At 37.7% G+C, this 24,835-nt stretch overlaps 1 protein-coding gene and 1 long non-coding RNA gene across 8 annotated transcripts in view; one reads left to right on the top strand and one right to left on the bottom strand.

Annotated features, from left to right (window-relative positions):
* LOC108524051 (uncharacterized) overlaps positions 1–24,835 on the bottom strand; it is a 96,295-nt gene that overhangs the window by 10,607 nt on the left and 60,853 nt on the right. The gene's annotated exons all lie outside the window — the stretch shown is intronic.
* SLAMF6 (SLAM family member 6) overlaps positions 440–24,835 on the top strand; it is a 40,278-nt gene continuing 15,882 nt past the window's right edge. For all 7 annotated transcript variants that reach the window (XM_017864870.1, XM_017864869.1, XM_017864871.1 and 4 more), the window contains exon 1: positions 440–567. In XM_017864870.1, coding sequence (XP_017720359.1) covers positions 519–567 — 49 coding nt within the window. In that variant the 5' untranslated portion in view covers positions 440–518. The remainder of the gene's footprint in view (positions 568–24,835) is intronic.

A 24,835-nucleotide genomic window follows, 5' to 3' on the forward strand; every position in this document is an offset into this window, starting at 1 on the left:
AAAAAAAAACAGAAGAAGAAGAAAAGAAAAATCAGATTTTTAAAAATTTAGTTTTCTTCTGGCTTTTTGTTAGCTTTATATTTAAGTATTTTTTCTGATATAATTAGAGTAGAATTGTTTTTCTAATTTTATTTTCAGATTACTCAGCGAGTATACACAATTGCAATTGAATTTTATATGTTGGTTTTGTATCTTTTCACCTTGCTGAACTGACTTATTTGTTCTAGTAGATTTTAGGAAATTCCTTACAGACTTTTACATATAAGTTTATGAAAGATGCAATAAAGGGCTTTATCTTCTTTTCCCAAAAAAAAGATTTGTGCAGTTAGCTCAGAAAAAAGTAAACAAAAGATTAACACAGTTAGAAATTAGGATTTTCAGTTAGGAGAAAAAGTTCTCACCACGCCTCTGAGAGGAAGGGGAAGTCTCAGTAAAAAGTATTTTCAGTTTATGACAGAAAAGCAAAACGTTGACTGCCTCAAGGTCTCAAGCACCAACCAGTCTTCACCACGGAAAGCATGTTGTGGCTGTTCCAATCGCTCCTGTTTGTCTTCTGCTTTGGCCCAGGTAAATGTCAATCCAGACCGGTGTAGTCACTGAGTGACTTCCTGGTTTTGTGGCGCTTGCTCAACCTAAATTGTCTGTATACAATTGTCTGTCTGGTTCTCTGCCAAGGGATTGGGGTTGGAAAGGGGACACTCACAGTGTTACCTGATATACTACTACCTCCTCTCAACTTTGGATGCGATAAGCCTGAGATGGTTGTCAGTGAACAATTTCAACTGTGTCTGCATCTAAGAAAGTTATTTGCTAGGGCAGAGGAAATAAGTTTTTGCAAGATAAGACTGTTTGTGGTTTATGACCAGCATCTTGTGTTATAAAGAGTACCAAGATCAAGAAAATGAGCCCTCATACCGATTTAGCTACTATCATACTGTGAACCTCAGGGAGGTTACTTATCCTTCCTGAACCTCACTATCCTCATCTAAAATATTAAAACCTATTTTCAGCTGAGCCAAATTTTCTGGGCCCAACTGAACACACTAAAATAATCCTCTCACCTTTTGCTCGTTGCGGAAAAAAAAAAAAAAGGTTTCCATCTCCCCCCTCCTTTAGTGCAAATAAGGACTAGCTAGTCCAGCAATGCATGGCATTGAGAAAAGCACAGCAATATGGCATTGCTTTTCTCACAGCAACATGGCAGTGAGAAAAGAATGAACTGATCCAACTGGCTTCTTGTTCCCTCCTGTCCATTATATGGAGAAGATGAAGATTCGTATCATATTTGGGGAACTACAAATGGTCCAAGGGAGACAAAGTGTAGCATTCAGGCAGAGATAGGCCAGCAGACAACGGAAACGTAGCCCAGAGCTAGCCCAGGGTAGTGGATGAAAGTAGGAAGCATTCACTGAGTACTTATTGTATTTCAAGTATTCTGCCAGGTGCTGTACACACGTTATGAGTCTCATGAGAATTCTATGAATTTATACTATTATTATCTCCATTTTAAAATAAAGAACTGAGGTGAAGTTCACTTAAATAATTTGCCCAAATTTCATTAGCCAGCATGCGGCAAGCTCTTGTAATAGTTCTGAGAAACAACGACAGTTGAATGAGAGTGGCAGCAGCATAAAAGAAAGAAGGGACCGAAGCAAGAGATCCCATCAATATGGAGTTAAGTAGATTAATTGGCAATTGGAATGAGGGGAAAGGAATAAATATTCATCAAGCGCCTACTGAATGCTTGGCACTGTTCTAATTTGCGTGAATACATCATGAGTGAAGCAAGCAAAAATTCCTGCTCTCATAGAGTTAACATTTTAGCAGGAGACAAACTGTAAAAAAAGATGAACAAGTAAAATAGTGTATTCGGTAGTGATAAGGCATAAATAAATCAAGTAGGAAAGGAAGAGATGAAATATGGTAAAGAGGGCAGTGAAATTTCAAACAGGATAGGCAAAGAAAGTGACAAAATTGGAAGGTGGACAGCAGCCACAGGAGGAAGGTGAGTTCAATTTTGGACCTACTGATTTTAGGATGTCAGTGTTCTATCCATGAGGAAGTTATGTGCAAGTTCCTGGGAACTTAGGACTAGGGGTAGGGCTGAGGCTAGAGACTTAAAAAATCAATGGCATAGAGATATGTTACATTGAGGAGAAAACTGGAATGAGTACAGAACTTTGGGAAATACATATAAAATGCAGAAAGAGAGAGAATTCTTTCTTTCATTCAAGAGCCACTTACTGACCTGGGAGCAGAATCTTGAGTTTTGCTTCATTTTACCTCCCTGCAAAATTAATTCCACTTCTAGAATAAAATATTCTGAATGTCCTCATGTTAAAACTCCTCTTCTTCTCCCTATTTCCATGAATACTTCTTATAATGACCCTATGAAATATACAGTGCTCCAATCTCCACTTCACAGATGGGGAAAGAAGGCACAGAACACTTAAGTAACTTGCTCACTGCCCCACACTTTTAGGGGAAATGGGTATAGAAAGAGAAACACATTTGAATGAGTTTTCAGGAGGCAGATGCAGGTGTTCTGAGACCCAGGAGGAGAGAAGTGGCTGCTAGAATTGGAAATCAGGAAGCCTGGCTCTGGAGTCTGTGTTTATAACCACTTCACTGCACTACTTAGCTTACACACAGTCATATATTCATACAAATGCATACATAATTAGAAAATGTGAGGCTAGCAAATAAATAAATAAGCAGGGAACCTTGATAGAGAAAAACACTGGGACCTGCTTTGGATGGAGTGATGAAAAAAGGACTTTCTGGAAAAGTAACGTTTCATCTGATATTTAAAGGGTGTGAAAAGTTAAACAGGAAAAGTCAAATGAAGAAGCTTTTAAGGCAGAGGGAATCAAGTGTACAAAAGCTCTGATGCAGGAAAGAGCCTGGAGTGATTTAGGAAGGGAAAGAAGACCACTGTTGCAAAAGTGTGGGGCAAATGAAATCAATCTTGGAAACAACCATGAAAAACAATGACTCACACCAGCCTACATTTTTTCAAGTGGGTTGGGCACTATCCTGACTCCTTTTAGAAAATTTAGCTGAAAAGACAAGCCATATTGAGAAATAATCCCATTTCCTTTAACTCAAGCCCTGGGTGGCAAAACTAACAGAACAAAACAATAATTATAACTAAAATCAAGCATCATGACATCCTAGAGAAAATAAATCTCATTTGTTTCTTCATTTCAATTTTTATAGATGGAAAATTGTCAGACTTAAGTGTGCATATAAATTACTTGGGAGAATCTTACTAAAATGCTGATTCTGGAATAGGGAATAAGATTCTGCATTTCTAACAGGCTCCCAGGTGACACCAATGCTGCCTAACCATGGACCACACTGAGCAACAAGGCTCTAAATTCCACTGGACTTCAGTCACACAGGGATTGTAGGAAGGAAGAAATAGGAACTAACTTTGAGTGTGTTTGCAGGAAGCAGACATAGGTATTCTGATGTCCAGGAGAGAGCAGTGGTTGGAAATGTAAGTAAAACAAACACATGAGGGCTGATTCTGAGGTTGAGTCAAAATGTGCAATGCTCTTCTGTGAAGAGATTGTGACCTGATGGCCCCCTGAGCAGTGTTATCTACTTTTTACCAACCGTCCATATCTTCAAATGTTTGTCGTGCTTAACAGGTAGAGAGCTGTTTTATATTTTTTCATTATCCTCAAAGACACGTGTTTTTCCACCTCTCAGAATCTGCAATCTCCAATGTGGCCTCCAGGCATTCAGGCCTCTGTTTTTGGTCCCTTAAACCCAGATTCAGCTTTGGTTGTTTCTCTGTTCACACTCAGACATTTTTTATTAAGGTGAAATTCTTATAACACAATGTAATAATTTTAAAGTGACATTTTGTACATTCACAATGTTGTGAAACCACAACTTCTATTATTCTAAAACATTTTCATCACCCCAAAAGGAAACCCTGTACCCACTAAGCAGTCATTTCCCATTCTCCCCTCCCCCTAGCCCCTGGAAAATACTGATCTGCTTTCTGTCTCTGTGGGTTTACCTATTCTGGATAATTTCATATAAATGAAATCATAAAATATATGACCTTTCGTGTCTGACTTCTTTCACTTAGCATCATGTTTTCCAGGTTCATCCATGTTGTACCATGTATCAGTACTTCATTCCTTTTTGGCTGAATAGTATTTTATATTCTGTATATACTACATTTCATTTATCCATTCATCTATCAGAGGACATCTGGGTTGTTTTTGCCTTTAGGCTTTTGCGAATAGTGCTATTACGTATACAAGTATTTAACTACCTGTTTTTAATTTATCTGGGTATATACCTAGGAATGGAATTGTTGGGTCATATAATTCTATGCTTAACATTTTGGGAAATTGGCAAACTGTTTTCCACAACGGCTGTACTATTTTACATTTTCACTAGCTGTGTACAAGAGTTATAATTTATCCACATCCTCATCAACACTTGTTTTTTTCCTTTTTAAAAAAATTGTTATCACCATTCTAATAGGTGTCAAGTGGTATATTATTGTGGTTTTGATTTGCATTTTCCCAATGACAAATGATTTTGAGCATCTTTTCAAGTGTTTATTGGCCATTTGTATATCCTCTTTGGAGAAATGTCTATTCAAGTCCTTTGCCCATTTTAATTGATTTGTCTTTTTGCTATTGAATTATAAGAGTTGTTTATATATTCTTGAGACCAGACCTTTATATATGATCTGAAAATATTTTCTCCCATTCTGTAGGTTATCTTTTCACTTTCTTAATAATGTTCTTTGATGCACAAAAGTCTTTAATTTGGATGAAGTACAATTTACCTATTTTTATGTTTTTTCTTTTTTATCATTTTATTTTAAGTTCCAGGATACATGTGCAGGATGTGCAAGTTTATTACATAGGTAAACATGTGCCCCGGTGGTTTGCTGCACCTATCAACCTCACCTAGGTATTAAGCCCTGCATACATTAGCTGTTTTTCCTGATGCTTTCTCTCCCCACTGCCTCATCCCCGACAGGCCCCAGTGTGTGTCATTCCCCTCCTTGGGTCCATGTGTTCTCATTGTTCAGCTCCCACTTATAGAACATGTGGTGTTTGGCTTTCTTTTCCTGCATTAGTTTGCTGAGAATAATGGGTTCTGGCTTCATCCATGTCCCTACAAAGGACATGATTTCATTCCTTTGTATGGCTGCACAGTATTCCATGGTGTATACATACCACATTTTCTTTACCCACTCTATCATTGATGGGCATTTGGGTTGATTTCATGTCTTTGCTATTGCAAATAGTGCTGCAATGAGGATACATGTGCAATGAACATGTACATACACATATCTTTATAACAGAATGATTTATATTCTTTTGGGTATATACCCAGTAATGGGATTGCTGGATCAAACTGTCTTTCTGCCTCTAGGTCTTTGAGGAGTCCCCACATTGTCTTCCACAATAGTTGAACTAATTTACATTCCCACCAACAGTGTAAAAGAGTTTCTATTTCTCCACAGCCTCACCAGCATCTGTTTTTTCTTGACTTTTTAATAATTGCCATTCCTAACCCGTGTGAGATGGTATCTCATTGTGGTTTTGATGTGCATTTCTCTAATGACCAGTGACATTGAGCTTTTTTTCATATGTTTCTTGGCCACATAAATGTCTTCTTTTTTTTAACACATGAAGAATAAGTTTAATGAAATTCATAGTTACAGATATTCAGAAAATATTTGTTGGAGGAACTAATGAATATGTTTTTTTCTTTTAATTTTTATTTTTAGTTCTGGGGTACATGTGCAGGATGTGCAGGTTTGTTACATAGGTAAACCTGTGCCCTGGTGGTTTGCTGCACCTATCAACCCATCACCTAGGTATTAAGCCCAGCATGCATTATCTATTTTTCTTAATGCTCTCCCTCCTGCAACCCCACTTCCCAAGAGGCCCCAGTGCATGTTGTTTCCCTTCCTGTGTCCATGTGTTCTCATTGTCCAGCTCCCACTTACAAGTGAGAACAGCCAGTGTTTGGTTTTCTGTTCTAGCATGAGTTTGCTGAGGATAATGGCTTCCAGCTTTATCCACATCTCTACAAAGGACATGATCTCATTCCTTTTGATGGCTGCACAGTATTCCATGGTGTATATGTTCCACATTTTCTTTATCTGGTCTGTCATTGATGGGCATTTGGGTTGATTCCAGGTCTTTGCTATTGTGAATAGTGCTGCAATGCACATATACATGCATGTATCTTTGTAACAGAGTGATTTATATTCCTTTGGGTATATACCCAGAAGTGGGATTGCTGGGTCAAATGGTATTTCTGGTTCTAGATCTTTGAGGATTCCCACACTGTCTTCCACAAAGATTGAACTAATTCACATTCTCACCAACAGTGTCAAAGTGTTCCTGTTTCTCCACAACCTCACCAGCATCTGTTGTTTCTTGACTTTTTCATAATCGCTATTCTGACTGCCATGAGATGGTATCTCATTGTGGTTTTCATTTGCATTTATCTAATGATCAGTGATATTGAGCTTTTTTTCACATGTTTGTTGGCTGCATGAATGTCTTCTGTTAATGTCTGTTAATGTCCTTTGCTCACTTTTTAATGGGGTTGTTTGATTTTTTTCTTGTAAATTTGTTTGAGTTCCTGGTAGATTCTGGATATTAGACCTTTATCAGATGAATAGATTGCAAAAAATTTCTCCCACTCTGTAGGTTGCCTATTGGCTCTGATAATAGTTTCTTTTGCTATACAGAAGCTCTTCAGTTTAGTTAGATCCCATTTGTCAATTTTTCCTTTTGTTGCAATTGCTTTCAGTGATTTCATAATGAAATCTTTGCCCATGCCTATGTCCTGAATGGTATTGCCTAGATTTTATTCTAGGGTTTTTATAGTTTTGAGTTTTACATTTAAGTCTTTAATGTATTTATTTATTTATTTATTTTTGAGATGGAGTTTCACTTTGTCACCCAGGCTGCAGTGCAGTGGCGTAATCTCGGCTCACTTCAAGCTCTGCCTCCCAGGTTCACACCTTTCTCCTGCCTCAGCCTTCTGAGTAGCTGGGACTATAAGCGCCCACTACCATGCCCAGCTAATTTTTTGTATTTTTAGTAGAGACCAGGTTTCACCATGTTAGCCAGCATGGTCTCGATCTCCTGACCTCGTGATCCACCCGCCTCAGCCTCCCAAAGTGCTGGGATTACAGGTGTGAGCCACCGCACCTGGCCTGTCCTTAATCTATCTTGAGTTAATTTTTGTATAAAGTGTGAAGAAGGAGTCCAGTTTCAATTTTCTGCATATGGATAGCCAGTTCTCTCAGCACCAGTTATTAAATAGGGAATCCTTTCCCCATTGGTTGTTTTTGTCAGGTTTTTTGAAGATCAGATAGTGGTAGATGTGCAGTCTTATTTATGGGTTCTCTATTCTGTTCCATTGGTCTATGTGTCTGTTTTTGTACCAGTACCATGCTGTTTTGGTTATTGCAGCCTTATAGTATAGTTTGAAGTCCAGTAGCATGATGCCTCCAGCTTTGTTCTTTTTGCTTAGGATTGTCTTGGCTATATGAGCCCTTTTTTGGTTCCATATAAATTTTAAAATAGTTTTTTCTAATTTTGTGAAAAATGTCATTGGTAGTTTAATGGGAATAGTACTGAATCTATTAATTACTTTGGGCAGTATGGTCATTTTCATGATGTTGATTCTTCCTATCCATTAGCACAGAATATTTTTCTATTTGTTTGTGTCCTGTCTGGTTTCCTTGAGCAGTGGTTTGTAGTTGTTTTTGAAGAGGTCCTTCACTTCCTTTGTTAGCTGTATTCCTAAGTATTTTATTCTCTTTGTAACAATTGTGAATGGGAGTTCATTCATGATTTGATTCTCTGCTTGCCTGTGTGTGGTGTATAAGAATGCTTATAACTTCTGCATTGATTTTGTTTCCTGAGACCTTGCTGAAGTTGCTTGTAAGCTTAAGAAGCTTTTGGGTTGAGATGATGGGGTTTTCTAGATATAGGATCATGTCATCTGCAAACAAAGATAACTTGACTTCCTCTCTTCCTATTTGAATACACTTTATTTCTTTCTCTTGCCTGATTGCCCTGGTCAGAACTTCTAATACTATGCTGAATAGGAGTGGTGAGAGAGGGCATCCTTGTCTTGTGCTGGTTTTCACAAGAACTGCTTCCAGCTTTTGCCCATTCAGTATAATATTGGTTGTCAGTTTGTCATAAATGCCTCTTATTGTTTTTTAAGATATGTTCCATCAATACCTAGTTTGTTGAGAGTGCTTAACATGAAGGGATGTTAAATTTTATAAAAGGCCTTTTCTGTATCTATTATCTGTGGTTTTTATCTTTAGATCTGTTTATGTGATGAATTACATTCATTGATTTGCCTATGTTGAACCAGCCTTGCATCCCAGCAATAAATACAGCCAACTCGATCAGGGTGGATAAGCTTTATGATGTGCTGCTGTATTTGGTTTGCCAGTATTTTACTGAGAATTTTTGCATCAATGTCCATCAGGGATATTGGCCTGAAGCTTTCTTTTTTGTTGTATCTCTGCCAGGTTTTGGTATCAGGATGATATTGGCCTCATAAAATGAATTAGAGAGGAGTCCCTCCTTTTCAATTGTTTGGAATCGTTTCAAAAGAAATGGTGCCAGGTCCTCTTTGTACCTCTGGTAGAATTCAGCTGTAAATCCTTCTGGTGCTGAACTTTTTTTTTTTTTTAGACTATTTATTACTGCCTCAATTTCAGAATTTGTTATTGGTCTATTCAGAGATTCAGCTTCTTCCTGGTTCAGTCTTGGGAGAGTGTATGTGTCCAGGAATTTAGCCACTTCTTCTAGATTTTCTAGGTTATGTGCAGAGAAGTATTTATAGTATTCTCTGATGATTGTTTTTATTTTACTGTTTTTATTTCTGTGAGGTCAGTGGTGATATCCTCTTTAACAGTTTTTATTGTCTATTTGATTCTTTTCTCTTTTCTTCTTTATTAGTCTAGCTAACCTGCAGTCTATCTATATTATTAGTTTTTGCAAAAAAAAAAAAAAACAGATTCTGGACTCCTTGATTTTTTGAAGCATTCTTCTTGTCTCTATCTCCTTCAGTTCTGCTCTGATCTTGATTGTTTCTTGTCTTTTGCCAGCTTTGGAGTTTGCTTTTGGTTCTCCAGTTCTTTTAGTTTTAATGTTAGCATTTCAATTTGAGAGCTTTCTAGGTTTTTGATATGGGCATTTAGTGCTCTAAATTTCCCTCTTAACAGCTGCTTTAACTGTGTCCAGAGATTCTGATACATTGTCTCTTTGTTCTCATTGGTTTCAAAGAACTTCTTGCTTTCTGCCTTAATTTCATTATTTAACCAGGAGTCATGCAGGAACAGGTTGTTCAATTTCTATGTAGCTGTGTGGTTTTGAGTGAGTTTCTTTGTCTTGAGTTCTAATTTAATTATGCTGTGATCTGAGAGACTGTTTGTTATGATTTCAGTTCTTTTGCATTTGGTGAGGAGTGTTTTACTTCCAATTATGTGATCGATTTTAGAGTAAGTTCCACGTGGCAATGCATAGAATGTGTATTCTGTTGTAGGATGGAGAGTTCTGTAAAGGTCTATCAGGTCCACTTGAGCTGAGTGATCTAGAGATGAGTTCAAGTACTGAATATCTTTGTTAATTTTCTGTCTCAATGATCTGTCTAATATTGACAACGGGGTGTTAAAGTCTCTCACTATTATTGTGTGGGAGTCTGCGTCTCTTTGTATGTCCCTAAGAGCTTATTTCATGAATCTGCTCTTGTATTGGGTGCATATATATTTAGGATAGTTCTTCGTGTTGAATTGAACCCTTTGCTATGCCTTTCTTTGTCTTTTTTGGTCTTTATTGCTTTAAAGTCTACTTTGTCAGAAACTAGGATTGCAATCCCTGCTTTTTTCTACTCTCCATTTGCCTGGTAGATTTTCCTCTATCCCTTTATTTTGAACTTATGCGTGTCTTTGCATATGAGTCTCTTAAATATAGCACACCAATGGGTCTTCACAATTTAACCAGCTTATCATTCTGTATCTTTTAATTGGGGCACTTAGCACATTTACATTTAAAGTTAGTATTGTTATGTGTGAATTTGATCCTGTCATCATGATTTTGAAGACTTGTTGATGTAGTTGCTTCACAGTTTCATTGGTCTTCAGTGTGTGCTTCAGTATGTTTTGTAGTGAATGATAATGGCTTTTCCTTTCCATATTTAGTGCTTCCTTCAGGAGCTCTTGCAAGTCAAGCCTGGTGGTAGATGAATTCCCTCAGCATTTGACTGTCTGAAAAATATTTTATTTCTCCTTTGCTTATGAAGCTTCATTTGGCCAAATATGAGATTCTAGGTTGAAAATTCTTTTCTTTAAGAATGTTGAATATTGGTCCCCAATCTCTTCTGGCTTGCAGAGTTTCTGCTGGGAGGCCTGATGTTATTCTGATGGGCTTCCCTTTGTAGGTGACTTGGCCTTTCTCTCTGGCTGCCCTTAACATTTTTCCTTCATTTTGACCTTGGAGATTGTGGTTGATCCTCTCACGGAGTATCTTACTGGAGTTCTTTGTATTTCTTGAGTTTGAATGTTTGCCTCTCTTGCTAGGTTGGGGCAGTCTCTTGCATGATATCCTGAAGTATGTTTTCCAACTTTGTTTCATTCACCCTGTCTCTTTCAGGTACAATTATCAGTTGTAGGTTTGGTTTCTTTACATAATCCCATAATTCTCAGAGGTTTTGTTTTGTTTGTTCCTTTTCATTCTTTTTTCTCTAATCTTGTCTGCCTATTTTATTTCAGCAAGATAGTCTTCAATCTCTGAAATTCTTTCCTCCACTTGGTCTATTTGGCTACCGATACTTATGATTGCATTGTGATGTTTTCATGTTGTGTTTTTCAGTTCCTTCAAGTCATTTATGTTCCTCTCGAAACTGTTTTTTCTGGTTAATAGGTCCTGTAATGTTTTATCATGATTCTTAGGTTCTTTGCATTGAGTTAGAACACACCCCTTTAGCTCAGCAAAGTTCATTGTTATCCACTGTCTGAAGCCTACTTCTGTCAGTTCATCCATCTCAACCTGAGCCCAGTTCTCTGCCCTGCTGGAGAGGTGTTACAGTCATTTGGAGGAGAAGAGGCACTCTGGCTTTTTGAGTTTTCAGCATTTTTTAATTGATTATTTCTCATCTTCCTGAGTTTATCTAGCTTTGATCTTTGAGTCTGCTGACCTTTGGATGGGGTTTTTGTGGGGACATTTTGTTGATGCTGTTGTTGTTGCTTTCTGTTTGTTTTTCTTTTAGCAGTCAGGACCCTCTTCTGCAAGGCTGCTGCAGTTTGCTGGGGGTCCACTCCAGACCCTATTCACCTCGGTCCCTCCCCATCCTGGAGGTGTCATCAGTGGAGGCTGCAGAACAGCAAAGATGGCTGCCTGCTTCTTCCTCTGGGAGCTTCGTTCAAGAGGGGCACCAAACTGATGACAGTGGGAGTGCTCCTGTATAAAGTGTCTGGTAACCCCTGTTGGGGAGTCTCACCCAGTCAAGAGTCACATTGGATAAGGGACCCACTTAATGAAGCATTTGTGTCCCTAGGCAGAAAGGGTGTGCTGGGATGGGGGGATCCTCCTTATCCAGACTGCCCAGATTCCTCAGAGCCAGCAGGGGAAAAGACTAAGTCTGCTGATCCACAGAGTCCGCAGCCCCACTACCAACAGGGGTTCAATCCATAAACGAGTTCTATCCCATAAACGCTTGGCTGGAGTTGCTGAAATTCCCACAGGGAGGCCCCACTCAGTGAGAAGGGATGAGTCTACATCCAGCCTAAAGAGGCAACCTGGCCACAGTCTGTCACAGCTGCTGTGCTGCACCTTGGGGAATTCCTTCTGGGTCCAAATTACCCAGTCCCTCTGGCACTGGCAGGGGAAAACAGAAGACGGAAGCTGCAGTGATGGCTGCTGCCCCTCCCCCAGGAACTCAGTAGTCTCAGGCAGTCTGCAGCCAAGTGGTGCCTGAAAATCAACACAGCTCTGTGCTTGGGATCCAAGGCCCTTGTGGTATTGGCTCATGAGGGGATCTCCTGGTTCATGGATTGCACAAATCCATGGAAAAAGCACGGTTTCCTGGGTGGGGTAGCGCAATCACTCACCACCTCCCTTGGCTGGAAGTGGGAGCACCCCTTGTCCCATGCAGCTTCCTGGTGGGCTGTCGTTCCATCCTGCTTTTCTTCACTCCCTGTGGGTCATGCCAACCACCTAGTTAGTCCCAATGAGTGAACCTGGATACCTTAGCTGCTGGTGCAGGATTCACTCACTGTTTTTGTTCTTCTCAGTGGGATCCTCCAACCACAGCTGCTTCTAGTCAGTCATCTTGGCCCCTCCCCGCATTTTATCTTTTCTTACTCATGCTTCCGGTATCATATATCAGAATCCATTTCCAAATCCAAAATCATGAATATTTATCATTATGTTTTCTTCTAAGAGTTTTAGCTCTTATATTTAGGTGATCGATACATTTTGAGTTAATTTTTGCGTATAATGAGAGGAAGAGGTCCAACTTCATTCTGTTGTATGTGGATATCCAGTTGTCCCAGCACCATCTGTTAAAGAGAGCAATCTCTCTCTATTGAATGATCTTAGCACTCTTGTCAAAAATCACCTGGCCATAAATGTTTTGGTTTATTTATGGACTCTCAATTTAATTTCATATAGACATCTATATGTCTATCTTTATGCCAGTGCCACACTGTTTTGATTACCATATCTGTATCAGTTTTGAAATTGGAAAGTGAGTCCACAAATTTTGCTTTTCTTTTACAGTATTGTTTTGGCTATTGGGACATCTTGAAATCACATATAAATTTGAGAATTAGCTTTTCCATTTATGAAAAAAAATCAAAATTTTGATAAGGATTGCACTGACTCTATAAATTGCTTTGGGTGGTATTGGCATATTAATATTATCTTCCAATTCATGAACATAGGATGTATTTCCATTTATTTACATTTTCTTTCTTTCAGAAATGTCATTTAGTTTTCAGTGTATTATCTTGAACCTCTCTGGTTAAGTTATTGCCAGGTATTTGGTTCTTTTGAATGCTACTGTGTGTGGAACTGCTTTTCTTAACTTCTTTTTCAGATTGTTCATTGCTAGTGTGTAGGAACAGAACTGATTTTTATGTATCGATCTTGTATCTTACAACTTTGCTGAATTTATTTATTAGCTCTGATCATTTTTGTGGATTCTTTAGGATTTTCTATTTTCAAGGTCATGTTATCTGTGAATAGGAATAGTTTTACTAATTATTTTCAATGGAGATGCATTTTATTTATTTTCTTGCCTAATTGCTCTGGCTAGAACTTCCAGTTCAATATTAAATAGAAGTGGTGAGACTGGGCACTGTTGCCTTTTCATGATGTTAGTTGAAAGGCTTTTAGTCTTTTATGCTTGAGTAAAATGTTAGCTGTGGGTTTTCATAAATGCCTTTTATCAGACTGAGGAAGTTCCCTTCTATTTCTAGATTCTCAAGTGTTTTTATTAAAAGAGTGCTGGATTTTTTCAAATGTTTTTTCTGCATCAGCTAAGATGGTCATTTTTCTATTTTCTCCATTCTGTTAATATCATATACTGCATTGATTGATTTTCATGTATTGAATCAGTTTTGCATTTCTGAGATAAATTTCACTTGGTCATGGTGTATAATCCCTTTAATATGAGCTGGATTCAGTTTGTTAGTATTCTGTTGAGAGTTTTTGCATCAATATTCATAAGGGATATTGATCTGTAGTTTTCTTTTTTCTGATATCTTTGGCTTTGGTATCAGGGTAATACTGACCTAATAAAATGAGTGAGGAAGTGTCTTTTTCCTCTTCTGTTTCTGGGAAGAGCTTGAGAATAATTGATGCTAATTATTTCTTGAATAATTAGTAGAATTCACCAGTGAAGCCATCTGGCTTTTCTTTATCAGGAGGTTTTTGAGTACTGATTCAATCTCTTTTCTTGTTATAGGTCCTCTTTAATTTTTTATTTCTTCTTAAGTTAGTCTTGGTATTTTATGTGTTTCCAGAAATCTGTTTCATCTAGGTTATTCAATTTGTTGGCATATAGTTATTTAAAGTGTTCTTTTAATCCTTTTAATTATTACTTCTGTAAGATCTGTAGTAATGTCTCCACTTCCATTTCTAATTTTAGTAATTTGAGTCTTTTCTCTTTTTTTCTTTGTCAATCTAGCTAAAGGTTTGTCAATTTTGTTGATCTTTTCAAAGAACCAACTTTTGGTTTCATTGATTATCTCTCTTGTTTTTCTATTCTCTATGTTATTTATCTCTGCTCTAATTTTTATTATTTTCTTCATTCTAATAGCTTTGGGTTTAGTTTGCTCTTCTTTATCTAGTTTTTTAAGGTGTAAATTCCCTCCTTCTTTATGTTTTTATTATACTTTAAGTTCTAGGGTACATGTGCACTTGTTGCAGGTTTGCTACATAGCAAACATGTGCCATGGCACATTTGCTACATGTGCCATGTTGGTTTGCTGCCCCCATCAACTCATCATTCACATTAGGTATTTCTCTTAATGCTATCCCTCCCCCAGCTCCCTGCTCCCTGAGAGGCCCCAGTGTGTGATGTTCCCCAGTGTTCTCATTGTTCAATTCCCACTTATGAGTGAGAACATGTGGTGTTTGGTTTTCTGTCCTTGTGATAGTTTGCTGAGAATGATGGTTTTCAGCTTCATCCATTTCCCTGCAAAGGACATGAACTCATTCTTTTTATAGCTGCATAGTATTCTATGGTATATATGTGCCACATTTTCTTAATCCAGTCTATCATTGTTGGACATCTGGGTTGGTTCCAAGTCTTTGTTATTGTGAACAGTGCCACAATAAACATACGTGTGCATGTGTCTTTACAGTAGTGTGATTTATAATACTTTGGGTATATATCATTGTATATATGATGGGATCATTGGGTCAAATTGTATTTTTAGTTCTAGATCCTTGAGGAATCGCCACACTGTCTTCCACAATGGTTGAACTAATTTACACTCCCACCAACAGTGTAAAAGTGTTCCTGTACCTCCACATCCTCCCCAGCATCTGTTGTTTCCTGACTTTTAATGATCTTCTAACTGGTGTTAGATGGTATCTCATTGTGGTTTTGATTTGCATTTCTCTAAGGTCCAGTGATGAAGAGCTTTTTTATATGTTTGTTGGCCACATAAATGTCTTCTTTTGAAAAGTGTCTGTTCATATTCGTTGCTCAGTTTTTGATGGGGCTGTTGGTTTTTTCTTGTAAATTTGTTTAAGTTCTTTGTATATTGTTGATATTAGCCCTTTGACAAACGGATAGATGGCAAAATTTTCTCCCATTCTGTAGGTTGCCTCTTCACTCTGATGATAGTCTCTTTTGCTGTGCAGAAACTCTTCAGTTTAATTAGATCCCATTTGTCAATTTTGGCTTTCGTTGCCATTGCTTTTGTTGTTTTAGTCATGAAGTTTTAGCCCATGCCTATGTCCTGAATGGTATTGCCCAAAGGCATCATGCTACCTGACTTCAAACTATACTACAAGCCTACAGTAACCAAAAAAGCATGGTACTGGTACCAAAACAGATATATAGACCAATGGAACAGAACAGAGGCCTCAGGAATAACACCACACATCTACAACCATCTGATCTCTGACAAACCTGACAAAACAAGCAATAGTGAAGGAATTCCCTGTTTAACAAATGATGCTGGGAAAACTGGCTAGCCATATGCAGGAAACTGAAACCAGACCCCTTCCTTACACCTTACAGAAAATTAACACAAGATGGATTAAAATGTAAATGTAAGACAAAACCATAAAATCCTATAGCCACTTTTCTGCTCCATGTTTCTCCCTAGCATGTCTCACAATCTCACATAGCACATTTATTGTTATATATGTATAATGATATCTATATCTATAAATATCTATAATGATATAAATATATATCTATATGTAAATATATAATTATGTAAATTATATAGCTATATATCTGTAATGATACATAATTATTTGTGTAGATATAGATATATATCATTATACATATATAATGTGTGTACCAACCACATTAATGAAAAAATGAGAAATATTATGCAATCATTTTAATGTATATGGGAGAAAATGATAAAATTTAACAGCCATTCATGATATAGACTCTTTGCAAACCAAGAATAAAATGAAACTTTTAAAATTTGGAAATAAATAATACAATAGTAAATACCATATTAAATGATAAATATATTAAAATATTTTCTCCCTTGGCCGGGCGCGGTGGCTCAAGCCTGTAATCCCAACACTTTGGGAGGCCGAGACGGGCGGATCACGAGGTCAGGAGATTGAGACCATCCTGGCTAACATGGTGAAACCCCGTCTNCTGTTTTGGTACCAGTACCATGCTGTTTTGGTTACTGCAGACTTGCAGTATAGTTTGAAGTCAGGTAGCGTGATGCCTCCAGCTTTGTTCTTTTTGCTTAGGATTGTCTTGGCAATCTGGGCTCTTTTTTGGTTCCATATTAACTTTGAAGTAGATTTTTCCAATTCTGTGGAGAAAGCCATTGGTAGCTTGATGGGAATGGCATTGAATCTACAAATTACCTTGAGCCGTATGGCCATTTTCACATTGATTCTTTCTATCCATGAGCATGGAATAGTCTTCCATTTGTTTGTGTCCTATTTTATTTCATTGAGCAGTGGTTTGTAGTTCTCCTTAAAGAGGTCCTTCACATCCTTTGTAAGTTGGATTCCTAGTCCTCCTTCTTCCTTTCAGAGGGATAAAAATATCCCTCAGCACTACTTTCACTCCATTCCATAAGTTTTGGTAAGCTTTTTTGTTTGTTTGTTTTCACTTGTGTCAAGTTATATCCTAATTCCTCTTGGAATTTCTTCTTTGATCCATTGATTATTTTACACTATGTTGTTTAATTTTGACATATTTGTGAATTTTCCAATTCTCCTTCTGTTCTTGATTTCCAGTTTTATTCCATTATGGTCATAGGAGACATCATATAATTTATGTATTTTATAGTTTATTGAGACTTGTTTTTGTGGCCTAATATATGGTCTGTCCTATGAGAGCAACTTATGTGCATTTGAGGAAATGTATATTTTGCTGTGTTTGGATATAGTGTTCTTCATATATATGTCAGGTACTGTTGGTTTATAATGTTTTCCAAGTCCTCTATTTCCTTATTGATCTTTTCTCTAGTTGTTTTGACCATTATTGCAAGTGAGGTATTGAGGTCTTCAACTATTACTGTAGAACTATCTATTTCTCCCTTGAATTTTGTTAATGTTTGCTTTATGTATTTTGGGGCTGTTGTTTGGTGCATATGTGTTTATAATTGTTATAACTTTTTGCTGGGTTGACCCTTTTATTAATGTATAATATCCTTTATTGTCTCTACTAATAATTTTTGACTTAAAGTCTATTTGCCAATATTAGTATAGCTACTGTAAGTCTCTTTTGGTTACTACTTGCATGGAATATCATTTTCCATCTTCTTACTCTAAATGTATTTGTGCCTTTGAATCTAAAGTGAGTCTCTGTATGTAGAAAATAGTTGAATCCTATTTTTCCAATTAATTCTGCCTATCTCTGCATTTTAATTGAAGAGTTCAATTCATTTACATTTAAAGTAATGACTGATATGTAAGGACCTACTTCTTGCATTTTGCCATTTCTTTTCTATGTGTCTTAAACCTTTTCCCCTCAATCCCTCCACTATTCTATTCTTTCGTGTATAGTTCATATTTTTTAGTTTAGATTCCTTTCTCATTTCCTTTCCTGTATTTTTAGTTATTTTATTGTTATCCTCAGTATTACATTTAATCTCTTCAACTTATAACAAGCTATTTTGAATTCATACCACCTTAGCTTCAATAATATACAAACACTGTGCTCCTATATTGTTTCATTCTGCTGCCTTTATGTTGTTGTAACAAACTACATCTTGTACATGTGTGCTTATTAACAGATTTATCATTATTGTTTTACTCATTTGTCTTTTAAATCATGTGGGAAAAAAGAGAAGTTGCAAAGCAAAAATGCAAGAACACTGGCTTTTGTATTAATCTATGCAGTCACATTTACCTTTGTTCATTGTTTCTTGGTAGGGATTTCAATTACTTTCTAGTGTGATTTTATTTCAGCCTGAAAGATTCCCTTTAGTATTTCTTATAGTACAAGTCTACTAGCAATAAACTCTATCTGCTTTTGTTTATCTGCAAATGTCTTAATTTCTCCTTCATTTTTGAAGGATAGTTTTTTCAGATGTTGAACTCTTGGTTGATGGGTGGTTTTTTTCTTTCAGCACCTTAAATATGTCATCCCACTGCCTCCTGGCAGCAATGGATTCTTCTGAGAAATTGGCTACTGATTTTATTGAGGATCACTTGTACATGACTAGTTGCTTTCTTCTGATGCATTTGAGATTCTCTCCTTGGTTTTCTTTTTCTGGTTTGATTATTATATGTCTTGCTATGGATCTCTTTGTGATCATTCTTCTTGGAGTTCATTGACTTTCTTGGATGTATAAATTCATGTCTTCTATAAAGTTTGGGAAGTTTGGGGAATTATTTTTTCCAAATATTATTTATGCCCTTTTCTCTCTCTCCTCTCCTCCTTGGACTCCTATTATACGTACTTTTTGGTATGTTTGATGGTGCCCCACAAGTCTCTTAGGCACCGTACATTTTTCTTCACTCTTTTCTGATCCTCAAGCTGGATAATTTCAATTGACCTAGCTTCAAATTAGCTATTTCTTACTTCTGCCTACACAAAGCTTCTGTTGAAAGCCTCTAGTGAATTTTTTATTTCAATTATTGTATTTTTTTCAGCTCCAGAATTTCTACTTAACACCTTGTTATTATTTCTATCTTTTAAAATATTTACTTTTCTTTATATATCCTTTTGATTTTCTTTAGTTCTTTGTCCATTGTTTCCTTTAGCTTTTTGAGTATATTTAAGATAGCTGAGGCCAGGCATGGTGGCTTATGCTCATAATCTCAGCACTTTGCAGGGGCCAAGGCAGGTAAACTGCTTTAACCTGGGAGTTCAAGACCAGCCTGGGCAACATAGTGAAACTGTGTCTCTACAAAATACTTTTAAAATTAGCCAGGGATGGTGGCACGTGCTTGTAGAACCCATTATTCAGGAGGCTGAGGTGGGAGGATGACTTCAGCCCAGGAAGCAGAGGTTGCAGCAAGCTGAGATCGCACCACTGCACTCCAATCTGGGCAACAGAGTGAGACCCTGTCTCAAAACAAAAGACAGTTGACTTAAAGTCTTTGTCTAGTAAATTCAGTATCTGTCCTTCCTTGGGGACAATTTCTGTTCATTTCTCTTGTGAATGGGTCACACTTTCTTGTTCTTCACATGCTTTATAATTTTTTGCTGAAACTAGATGTTTTGAATACTGTAATATGTTAACTCTGGAAATCAGATTCTTCCCCTTCCTCAGTATTTGGTTTTGTTGCTTGCTCTGGGTTGTAATTCTTGTTTGTTTAGTGACTATTCTAAACTATTTTTTTAAACATTGTATTATTTGTCACATGTAGTCTCTAAAATGTCTTTTTCTTTAGCTTATGGTCAACTAGTGTTTTGACAGATATTTCTTTGAACACCAGAAGGAATAAATAAACAAACAAATAAATAAATGTCTGTGCTTGTCTTTGCAGATTGGCTCTGTTTTGGGGCACTCCTTTAATGCATAGACAGGCTATTTACCACTCTGCTTGAGCTTTGACTTTTTTCTTGTACCCAGCATAAATATCAGCCATAGATAAAATCTTAGCGTCTTCTCAGAACTTTTCTAAGTATGTAGCCTGCCCTAGGCATGTATGTGGCTTTCCAAATTCCCTAGTATAAGCAGACATTTTTTAATGCCTGAATTCTTCTAAGAATCTTTCTCCCCAGCTTTTCCTCCCAGGCATTCAACGTATCTATTTTTTGCCTCCACTATAATGTTTTGCCCCAGGTATTGATGGCCTTTCAGTGTTTATGAGAAATGTCCTCTGTATGGCTAATTTTCTACCTGAAAGAGGTAGTTGAAACAAAGACAAGTGCTTTTCCTCAGTTCTTTAGGGAGCATCCAGACAGTTCAAAAAAAGACAAATACAATTCTTTCAGAACCAGGTCTGCTCTATGCCTGCTGGAACCAGTGACCATGGTCTCCTACTGAAAATGTAGATGGCCATCTTCAAGACTGCTACCAAGATGGAGAAAAGAGATCAGGGAAAGCGCGATCAAACGTTCTGTAAAGTTCCCCAATCGTTTTTTAAATTGTATATATGTAAGCTGTACAACATGACATTTTGATATATGCAGTGAAATGGTTATTCTTATAGTCTAATTTGCATGTTAATAGTCATGCAAATTAACATAGTCATTATCTTGCACAGTTACCGTTTTCTTGCAAGTATGGTAAGAGTATCTAAAATCTACTCTTAGCAAGTGTTCAGTATACAATACAATCGTATAAGTATAGCCTTCATGTTGTATATTAGATTCCAAGACTTACTTACCATATGTATCTGCAACTTTGTACTCTGTGACCTACATCTCCCTATTTCCTCCCTGTTCCCTCTCTCCACCTCTGATAATCACTGCTTTATACTTTGTTTCTAGGTATTTGACTTTTTTTTAACTCTTTTTTTTTTTTTTTTTTTTTTTTTTTTTTTTTTTTTTTTTTTTTTTTGGTGTGATCATGGCTCACTGCAATCTCTGTCTCCCAGATTTAAACAATTTTCCCACCTCAGCCTGCTGAGCTGGGACTACAGGCATGTTCCACCATGCCTGGCTGATTTTTTGGTATTTTTAGTAGAGACAGAGTTTCACCATGTTGACCAGACTAGAACTCCTAGCATTTTTAAGTTGCCTCTTTTTTTGACTCATCATTTGCTTGGTTGCTATAATCCTTTGACTAGTTTCTACAGTTCTGACAAAGTTGATTCTGACAATGTTTGCTCATTCTGTGTGTGTTTGCATGAGTGTTCATGTTTTTTTGTGGAAGGATGGACCCTTGCAGCTATTTATTGTGCCATTTTCACTAATGTCACTGACCTTCAGACTTTAGGCCAGCAATTTCAACAAAGTAGTCACCATTCCCCTGAAATTCCTCTCCCCTTTGATGCCACACCTGCCTATACTATGCCTGTTGCTAGTATTAGGTGATCCCTAGCACCTTCTTTCCCTGTTCCTGGGCTACATGTGCTATAATCATTGGAGAAAGTTATTAGTGTGGTGCAAAAGTGATTGCGAGTTTTCCCATTGAAGGTAATGGCAAAACCCGCAATCACTTTCACACCAGCCAATGCAAAACTGGACGGACTCCATGAATGCTGCCTGTCAACCAATCTTGGCCAATTCCTCCTCACTGCTTCCACACTCATTTGTTGATCACTTGTCAGTTTCCTAACAAATTCCTCACAGCAGCTTTTACATGTCTCCTCCGGCTTTCTCTAGATTCTGTGAGATCTACTTCTCTTAGAACAACTTTGAGAACAACATAAGTGAAATATTCCAACTTCTTCCCCTTTAACCTCTAAATCTTTTGAGATCTTTAACCTCATTATTTTCAGTCTCAAAAGAAAAGGAGAACCACCTCTACCCAAGACTAACCTCTTCACGTATGCTCCTAAGCCCACCCTGGCTTCCTCCTCAGAAATGACACTGTTTTGAATACTCCCTTTCACCATATCTTAAGTTTTTTCTTTCTCTCCCAGCTGCTTCCCTTTGCTCCAAATTTGCTCAGGACTCTGCTACCCTAAAGAGTAATTTCCATTTGTCCTACATTCTTCTCAACATCCTGACTATGTTTCTCCTCCCTTTCCTTTTAATTCTCTTGAGAAATCAACCCCTACTCTGTTTCATACTGCATTTGCCTCCTGTGGAGCTAACACAGCTTGCTATATCCCTCTTTGCTGTATCGATGGGCCTAAGCTAGTCCCTCAGGTTAGAAACCCCAAAGTTTCTTGACTTTTCTCTCTTTTTCAGAATCTGCTTAGTTCTACCTCTCTCCTCTCTTTCCTAAGACACTGCTCTCTTTGTACTTTCCTAATTTTCAAAAATACTTCATGTTTTTTAATATCTTCCAAACTAATCCTCCACTAATCAGATAACCCTTAAAAACTTCTCTATGCTAATCTCAATCTACTTAACGTTCACTGAGTTCCCTGGACCAGGTTATGGGGAAATACAATGCTGCCTAAGACATTATTTGAGTTCCCCAAAACACATCATACAGTAGATGAAACCTGTAAACAAATTTACCCCAAATGTCTGCTGTCTTGACATCCTCACCAGAGGATGGGCAAAACTTTAGCACCACCTTTATGTTGCAAGGGGTTCCCCAGTGACTTATGAGAGTCTCAAAGGAAAGCTTCCCATGAGTCCCCAAAGCAGCCTACCAGTTGCAGCTAACATGAGGCATCTTTCCCATTCTTAAATTTCTTTTCTGCTTCTAGTCCTCTACACAGGATGCCAGCAGAGCCATTTAGATGCCCTGCCTATTCCAAGAACATCAATATCCATGCCAAAGTTGCTGGTCCCGGATGCTCCCAAAGCATCAGTGTTGATTCCCGGCAGAGCAGAGAAAAGGACCTCCATGTGCCCTCTGGGCCACACCACAACACCTTGGCCCTGAAGCAGCTCTGCTCCTGTACAAAGTGTCACGTAGGGTCTTTTAAACATTTTCAGTAGCATCTGACCTTCACTGTCCCTAAGCATATTTTCTCAAATCTAGTTTTGCTTTGGTTTGGTTTTGGGTCTATGGGGAACTATTCCTACCATCTCATCCATCCTGTGCTCCTTCTCCCTTTCCTTCACCCCAAACTACTTTCTCCCCTCCGCCCTGTACCAATGCAAAACCCGCATAAATATAAGCAGAGGCAAACAGATATTTTAGCTCATCCTTGAAGGATAAATAGGAGCTTACCATGTAGGAAAGAAAGGTGAAGAAGGGCATTTTAAGCAGAGGGAAAAACAGTGAAAAAATAAAGAAAGCAAGGCATTCTTGGAAGAATTACAAATAATTAAGTAATGGAGAACTTGTAGGTTTTATTCAAGAGTTTGCTACAATATCATCTCCTGTGAACTGTTCCCCGACAACTCCCAACTGTCCCCAGTTCATGATTCTATCAATTTGTGCTTCCGTGGAGCACATATCTCTAACAATTCAACATTTATTGAGCTAGAAAATGTGTGCTAAGTTCTAGGAATATAGAAATAATAATCAGAATCCCTGACCTCAAGATTATGGAAAAGAAAGGAAAATAATCTTATAATTATAACAAAGAGAAAGAACTGTTTGCAATCGCATGTGTAAGTGCAATAGTGATACGAGGGCAATGTAGATGCAAAGCCCTACACTAGCTCAATGCCCAACCCACCACATCAGAACTAACTATTCATTTACCTGTCAGGCTCTTCTATCAGATGATGGACCCAGAGGACTGACAGTATTTATATTCCCAGTTTCCAGTCCAGGAACTGGTACATAAAACAGACCTAATAAATATGATCTGAATGCCATGGTTTCTGAGGTTTTACTAATTGAATTAGCATAGAAGTTAGCAAATAGAATGAATGACTTGTTACATAAACTAATTATTTCAATCTATAAAATCAATGGAACTTAAAGGAGTGTTCTAGGCAAGGGAAGAACAGCTCCTGGTGAGTCCTTGGGCCACTGAGTAAGCCCAGATCCCCTACCAAAAGGAATTGAGCTTTAGCATTATAGACAGAAAACCTCCAAGAGATGGAACGGAGATACGTCCATTCACTCAATAAATATTCAGGGGATGCTTACTATGTGCCAGGGAATGTTCAAGAATGTTCACAATAGTAAACAAAACAGACAAAAATCTTTGTCTCCATAGAGCTTACATTCTAGTGGAGAGGTGACAAAACAAAAACAAATACGCAAATTATAAAGTATACTAGATGGTAAGTCCTAGATGGTAAATCCAAAGGCAGCTGGATGTGCAAGGGTGGATGGGGGCTGATGGTGTGAAAAGAGTGGTCACACTTCCTTAAACTCTCCGAGCAGGAATGTTTGCATTAATGACTTTATAGAGGCAAAAGAGTAAGCTGCATGGATACTTGGAGGAAGTACATTCCAGACAGAAAGGATTGCAAATGCAAAAGCCCTGGCCTGTTCAAGGAATAGCCAAATGGGCTAGAGCAAAGTGAACAAGGGAGAGAATATAGGAATTAGGTCAAAGAGAGAGAGATGGCCAGATCATTTTGGTCCTTGTAGACCATTGACATGTAGCCAAATACAGATATAGAGATAGGACATTATCAGCATTCCAGGATCCTTCTTTTATACTCCCTCCTATTAACCACCTCTCCCGCCTCCTCAAAGGTAACCACTCTCTTGACTTCTGACAGCATAGATTTGTCTGTTTATCAACTTTAAATAAATAGAATCATATCATTGTATTCTCTGGTATCTGGACATTTTGCTCAAAATTTTTCTTGTGGTATTCACCCATGTGATTTAGAGGAAAAAGGAGTCAGGATGACAAATAACAGTGTATTAAAATGCTCATAGGAAAGATGTTGATGACAGCAATGCTCATGTGCCTGGAACCCATATGACAATTCATGAAAGAGAGAGGAAGTGCAAGCTCACCCAGGAGCTGAGCACTAGGACGCCAAGAGACATTTCCTCCCCTATTCAGTTCCTCTCGTAAGAAGTAAGAAACCCTCAGAAATGACAACATTCCATGCTCATGGACTGGAAGAATCAACATCGTTAAAATGGCCAAAGCAATTTCTAGATACAATGCTATTCCTATCAAACTACCAATGTCATTCT

The sequence above is a fragment of the Rhinopithecus bieti genome, unplaced genomic scaffold (assembly GCF_001698545.2).
Source record: "Rhinopithecus bieti isolate Rb0 unplaced genomic scaffold, ASM169854v2 scaffold_77291, whole genome shotgun sequence".
NCBI lineage: Eukaryota > Metazoa > Chordata > Mammalia > Primates > Cercopithecidae > Rhinopithecus > Rhinopithecus bieti.